The following is a 7,081-nucleotide window of genomic DNA, read 5'->3' as shown; positions in this document are numbered from 1 at the left end:
TTTTGACAGAAAATTAACAAAAACATAATATAAAATATTTGATTTTAAAGTAAATTTCGCCACCTTAATCTTCAATTACGAATCATCAAAGAAAGCATTACAATTTTGCAGTAAACAAATCCTTTAATTTATTTGGATAAAAATAAATCCATTATTTTGTCGAGTAATATAAAACAGTGAATTGTTTCCCAAGTAGAGTAATAACAGAGAATTGCTCTTGTTTAGAATTGTCCATAAAGTTTCAGATTGATAATGTGCCTATAGCTTTATCAACATGACAAATTAGACGAGTACCGTCACAACGCACATCAATTGTTTTTCAACACCATAAGAGGTATGGCCAATGTTCCCGGATATTGTTAAAGTCCAAGGCCTAATGGAACATAGTGGAACTTCGATTAAAATGCGTTATTAATATATTAATAGTACATGAAACAAAAATACGTCCGTGAGATAAACGTTTCCCATGCACTTGAATAAATATGATTTTTTTCTGCACGTTTGCAACCAAAGGTTAAATCCAAAAAAAGTATAAAGTACAATGACATAATGTATTAATATATATTTGTAAAATATATAATATATAAAGTGGAGAAAGATGGTTTTTTTACTTGCATACATAAATTCAAATGTCTCTATACATTGCCGCAACTTATTTGAATTTTGGAATTTTGGGTCCTTAACGCTCTTCAACTTTGTACTTGTTTGGCTTTATAACTATTTTGATCTGAGCGTCACTGATGAGTCTTACATAGAAGAAATACGCGTCTGGTGTATTAAATTATAATCTTGGTACCTTTAACAACTATTTATAATTCTGATACAATATCTTAAATAATTTTGATTTTTTTTATCGAAGGATACGAAAAAGTCCAAATTATATCTTTTATATTTAAATTGATTGTTGCTTCCATAGTGACAAGTGTTTTATGTTTTTTTTTTCAGTGAGAGAACACATGATCTATCATTGCAACAGGTAAATCCAGAAATATTAATAATTGATACATATATTTATCCTTATTTTTGACTTAAAAGTATCATATGTTCGGATATTTCACCATGAAGATAAGCATCTGGAGAGAAATGACTTAAAATACATTAGACAGTTAATGTACAGAGAGAGAATAAAAACTTATTGCTGTGCTGAATATTTAATAAAGATAAACCAATAGAGAAGAAAATGGAAGCTTTTGCTGATTATGTTTTAGCCACATATACTGTTGACACGGTGCTTTGTTCCAACATTGCGTATGGGCTTTATCATTATTAGGAATTATTATGAACTGTTTTGTGTATTTCATCCTTCAATGTTTGTGTTTTTGGACAATATATAAAGTGAAGTTACAAGCTACTACATACATTAAATTGGGAAGTGCCCATGCAGCAGCAGTAAGAAGAAAATATGTTCCAGAAAAGGAAACATTTGGCGTGTAAACTGCCGGTTTCAAGTCCGAATAAAGGAGTAGGGAAGTAATTTTTCTTCTAATTGGTGCAATCGTATGTTTTTTTTTTGGCGCAAATGATACCATGTCAATTTAAAACATGTGGCGCAAACGTAGCATTGGAGAATAAAGTTGTGGCGCAAAAAGGACGCATTTTTGGCGCAAACGGATCTTTCCCATCTGGACAAGCGCCGTCGCATGACACTTTCGTATTCCGGCTCGTTTGTTAATTTTTATAATGGTGTTTAATAGCAATTGGTTTTACTTTGGTGTGTGGTTGAAATTAAAACTTTTTTAAAATAAGTTTCCAATGATGCATATTGAGTATCAAATCAATTTTGGTGTGTTTTTATTTAATTATAAATTTTTAAAGCAACGAAAATTATAATATAAGTTAAAAGTAAAATCACAAAAATACTGAACTCTGAAGAAAATTCAAAACGGAAAGTCCCTAATGAAATGGCAAAATCAAAAGCTCAACCACATCAAACGAATAGAGTAAGTGCTGCTTGTCTGTTAAGTACTCTACTCGAAATTTATCAGTATTAATTTTTTTAGTGGAAATAATGTTTACGAAGGGAAAATGCTAAGAACATGTCTGCCCATGGACTGCTATCTTGCGAAATATAGGACGTTGGAAAATCTTGACTCCCATTAAAAAAATAATCTGAAACGTGTTCTCGCACTTATAAAACACCCATATACTTGATGAGACTGTCGTACAAGGGAGAGGTTTAGTGCTATAAAACCAGGTTCAATCTACCATTTTCTACATTTGAAAATGCCTGTACCAAGTCAGGAATATGACAGTTGTTGTCCATTCGTTTGATGTGTTTTGCTTTTTGATTTTGCCATGTGATTAGGGACTTTCAGATTGAATTTTCCTCGGAGTTCAGTATTTTTGTGATTTTACTGTATACATGTACGTCTACAGTTTTCCATCAAGTGTTGTTAAAACATGATCCACCACTATCCTATTTGGTGTGCAAGTATTATGCGAACTCAGACATGATTTTTTTTTTAATTTTGCCAATCAAATTCAAAAGGTTGCAAAAGCCTCTTCAAGCCAAATGTAAATGAAATAAATCTGAATTACTTTAAACAAAAATTAAAAGATATTTTATTTGTTTTTGGTAATAAACGAAATATTTGTTTTTAAAATGTAGTAAAAACAGGAAGAAATCAAAATGACACATGTGAAAAGCTGTCAACTTGAAGAGCTGTTTATACGTTCATCGAGTATCTCATATTTCTATCTACGGATGTGAAACAAGGAAATAAATAAGTCAAAGTCTTAGTATTGTATTATATGTTTAGCACCACTTGTAATGGTACCACTTATTCAATATGTTCAAAGAGTGAAGTTTTTTTTATATATATACATGTACACGTGTTTCAAATAAGAGTATTACATTTGGACGTTGTAGAACTAGTAACTCTATGATTCCACCGTCAGGGTAAAATTTGAGAAAACTAATTAATTCGTTATTTATTTCATCGTCATGATACGACCGTTATATGTATTGGTTCTAACATTCGAAATACTTTACAGGTCTGCCTCAATAATTAAACGAAAAAATAGATTTAAACCGTGTGAGTTCGATCATAGATGCGCATGTAAAAGAGACCAGAGTTCATCGCTTTACGTTGCAGATTGTTCAAGACTAAATATGACACGAATACAAAGGTTTCCAAACGTACTTTTAAAACTATCTTTACGAATGAATAGCTTGGAGGTGATTAAAGATGGAATATTTTCGGAAAACACACTTCTAACATCGTTGGATCTTTCATTCAATAACATTCATTCAATTTCATCATCTTCTTTCATCGGATTAGAAAAGTTGAAAAAACTCGACCTTCAACATAACAATTTGAGTATGATTAGTTTTACGCACCAATGGTTGGCCAGTTTTAAAAGCTTAGTTTATTTGAACTTGAAGAAAAACTTTTATGATGAATATCAACCAGATATATCATCTTTAGTGCGATTGGAAACTTTGAAAATGGATTTTGTGTATAACAAAACAGCAATACTGAGTAAACAGTTTAAAAATCTCAAACGCCTTATGCTTCTGGATTTTTCTGGGTTTACAGGACATTGTTCAGTACCAATTTTGACACCCAACACATTCCAGAATGTACCACACGTTCGACATTTAAATTTGTCTATGTGCAAAATAAAATCCTTACAGATAGAGACTTTTCATGTAATGAAAAATATGACCTCCCTTGATTTATCAGGAAATACATGCTTGAAATTTGAGGTATTAGAAAACGTTACAGCCGACCTCCAGTTTTCCGCAATCAAGATATTAATAGTTAACAAAATCCATAAAGTCTTTGATATGAATACATATTTGCATACTAACCATATAAAGCATTTGAAAAACACATCCATCCTAGAGCTTCATATGGACAGCAACCGTCTACAACAAATAGAACCTGGTGCTTTGAGATTTCTTCCCACAACATTGATCCATCTATCAGTAAGAGACAACATGTTTTCCTTAGGACCATACCTGAATGACTTGTTGGCCTTATCAGTAAAAACTGTAGATGCATCCGGCATGAATTCATTCCACAAGGAAGATAGTAACCCAGAAAAATGCAACTTAGACCTTGTGTGTACTTGGCACACTGATGTTAGACTTGACGAATATTCGGATCCTCAATTTAAACATCTGTGGTTTCGACGTGAAACAAATGAACAGGATGGTTTTAGAAGAACTTTCATACCTATACCCTACAACCTTACAAAATTGAATTACCGTTCTTGTGGCTCACAATATAACATAACGGAAGTGGAGCTATCTAATAATAAACTAGAAAATGTTGATCTGAGTAACAACCTTTTGACACGTTGGATTGGCCCCTTAAGAAATGTAAAGAATTTGAGATACTTAGATTTATCTTCAAATATGTGCTCCTATCTTTCGACGTTCTTCTTCGGTCCAGATTTCATTGTATTAGAGAAGTTGTCAATGAGTAATAATTTACTGGGACTTATCTTACCATCCGATATCCATGGAAACACATTCCAACACTTGTTAAATGTAATAAAACTTGATTTATCTCAAAACAGAATATCGAATTTACCTCACCAGATTTTTAAATCTCTAAGAAAAATGGAAATATTAGATCTAAGTGACAATTTTATCGAAAATATTGACTTTCAATTATCACATTTGATAAAACTGTCATACCTAAATTTAAGAAATAACTTAATAACATTTATCAATAATCAAGCGATTATCCAGATTAATTCCATAGTTGACAAGAGAAAAAAACTTGCTATCAATCTGTCGGGGAACAAACTGATTTGCACATGTGAATCTCAAAAATTTATAGATTGGATGGGAAGTACAAGTGTACATATTGTTAATAAAACTCATTACTTTTGTCAATTATCAACTGGAGAACGTGTCCAGATGAAACATATTCCAGAACTATTCACAACATTGGAAAAAGAATGTACATCCTATGTGATTCTCACTTCCGGACTACTTGTTTCGCTTTCATTGTTTATAATTGTTCTTATCATGGGTATTTGTTACCGATTTCGATGGAAGCTGAGATACTGTTACTACATGGTGAAAATTAGATCACGAAGTAAGATACCACAAATTGACGAAGATGAAAATGAATATATGTATGACGTCTTTGTGTCTTATGCAGATGACGATCGATCGTTTGTTCATACACAATTACTTCAAACACTGGAAAAAGAAAATGGCATTCGCCTATGCTTACATAAAAGAAACTTTTTACCCGGAAATGACATCGCGACTAACATTACTTCCGCTATTCACAATAGTCGTAAAACTGTTGTCATTATGACTTACCATTACCTGAAGTCGTACTGGTGTATGTTTGAGTTTAATATGGCGAGAATGGAGAGTATTTACGAACGCAATAATGAAAACGTACTTTTCCTTGTGGTTTTTGAGCAAATATCTGCTCGTGATTTTCCTTTGCATATTTTAGAAGTCGTTCAATCCCAATCGTACATAGAATTCCCAAACGACGAGCAAGGAGATGTAGTATTTTGGCGGCAACTTGTTACAGCACTGAAATAACATTGAAGCAAAAAATTTTAATATACAAGATCGTCGCTATTTTACAAGCGGAGTCGAGTGATATGAAAAAATATCGCTAGAAACTAAGGGGGCACGTGGCGTTGTCATTGAAATTGACATATAATTGAAAACATAACCTGAGGTAAAATAACGATAAACATATTATCATTGGTCATTTCAACTCGTACCGGCTCAAACGAGAAAATCAATCTCAGTTAGATGGTCAACGATAATCTATAATTCTTTCAAAGGTGAACGCAGTTGTTTATGCATACACGAATAATAAGGCCTAATCTTTGGGTTACTTTTGTACAAAAATACTGTATATATAGTTATTATTTAAGCAGCAAATTGTAATGTGCAACAAGCTGCAACAGTTTCTTGTCTAAATTCGATATCACCTGGATAGGTGCACGCCCGATGAAGCTAGTCTGTGTAGCAATATATTGATTTTTAGATATTTGTAACCGTTCTTAAAATGTTTGTTAGAATTACATTGTTTAACAATTTATATATATGTATATACAAAATCAAGTCCTTCGTCCATAGTTTCATTATTACTGTTGATCAAATTTGAAGAAAAAAAGTATGCATATACTCATGTAATTTTAACACACGGGTGTTTTAAAGAGAGAGAAAAAGACAAAAATACATCCACACTCTACTACTTATCAAAAAACGATGGCAATTTATTGTTCACCTGATATGCATATGCATAATAGCTGACACTGAATAGGAGTAACGTTAACAGCATTAGTTAATAAAGCAATGAAAACAACAAATGTTTTTTTAAAACAACTAAAAAAAGTGTCATTTGATTAAATTTCTTTGTGTTGAAACAGAAAGCTTCAAATCTTTGTACAACGAATTACCCATAGTAATCCTGATACCGATATGTTCAACAAAACGATTTGTCTTTTCCTATTGTGAATTTTACTTTCCTTGACGATGATTTTCCGTGGGGTCCTTCTAAGGGAGCGTAAATGTCTCAGTTTGTCCGATATTTGCGTTTTTCGGTGGTGTCCTGGGTTTCAATGACTTTGATTTCTTCATTAATCAAAACTTTTATAGCACGAATGAATATTCCATTAATGAATGAATACTATATATATGTTAATTACAAATATTGAATTTTACCAGCAGGAATAAATTAACAAGTGGTATATAAAGCGCTTATATTATTGATAAAGCTATAAAAAAAAAGAGTGGGAACTAATGTCATGCTATAATATGCAAATTTCCAACTTTTCTATTGTTTTTCAGAAACTGCGTCTGATTTTTAGGGTGATAAATTTTGAAGCAATATCATTATGTTTTAATATTTTTTTCTTCATTCTGCAAAGGAATTCTGTACATAAAGTGTTTGTAGGAATTACACACAATAAGTAAAATATTTAGTAATTTTTGTTTCAAATGAAAGCTTCGTACATGACATCTCTAAATAACCCATGTTGAAATTCTAATTACAGTGTCCTTTTGGTCTATTGTGGAGTGTTGTCTCATTGACAATCATACCACATCTTCTTTTTTCATATTTTGAATAAGAGAGAAAATATACGA

The 7,081-nt window shown here is 31.8% G+C and overlaps 1 protein-coding gene across 1 annotated transcript; it reads left to right on the top strand.

Annotated features, from left to right (window-relative positions):
* The first annotated feature begins 2,961 nt into the window (after positions 1-2,961).
* On the top strand, positions 2,962-6,658 carry LOC143082723 (toll-like receptor 4). Its single transcript, XM_076258554.1, has one exon. It carries the CDS (start codon positions 3,113-3,115, stop codon positions 5,519-5,521), a length of 2,409 nt encoding a protein of 802 aa, XP_076114669.1. The 5' UTR covers positions 2,962-3,112; the 3' UTR covers positions 5,522-6,658.
* The last annotated feature ends 423 nt before the right edge of the window (positions 6,659-7,081 follow it).

The sequence above is a fragment of the Mytilus galloprovincialis genome, chromosome 7 (assembly GCF_965363235.1).
Source record: "Mytilus galloprovincialis chromosome 7, xbMytGall1.hap1.1, whole genome shotgun sequence".
Lineage (NCBI taxonomy): Eukaryota > Metazoa > Mollusca > Bivalvia > Mytilida > Mytilidae > Mytilus > Mytilus galloprovincialis.
Note: the sequence above shows the minus strand (reverse complement) of the source record. Positions and strands in the feature narration are given on the sequence as shown.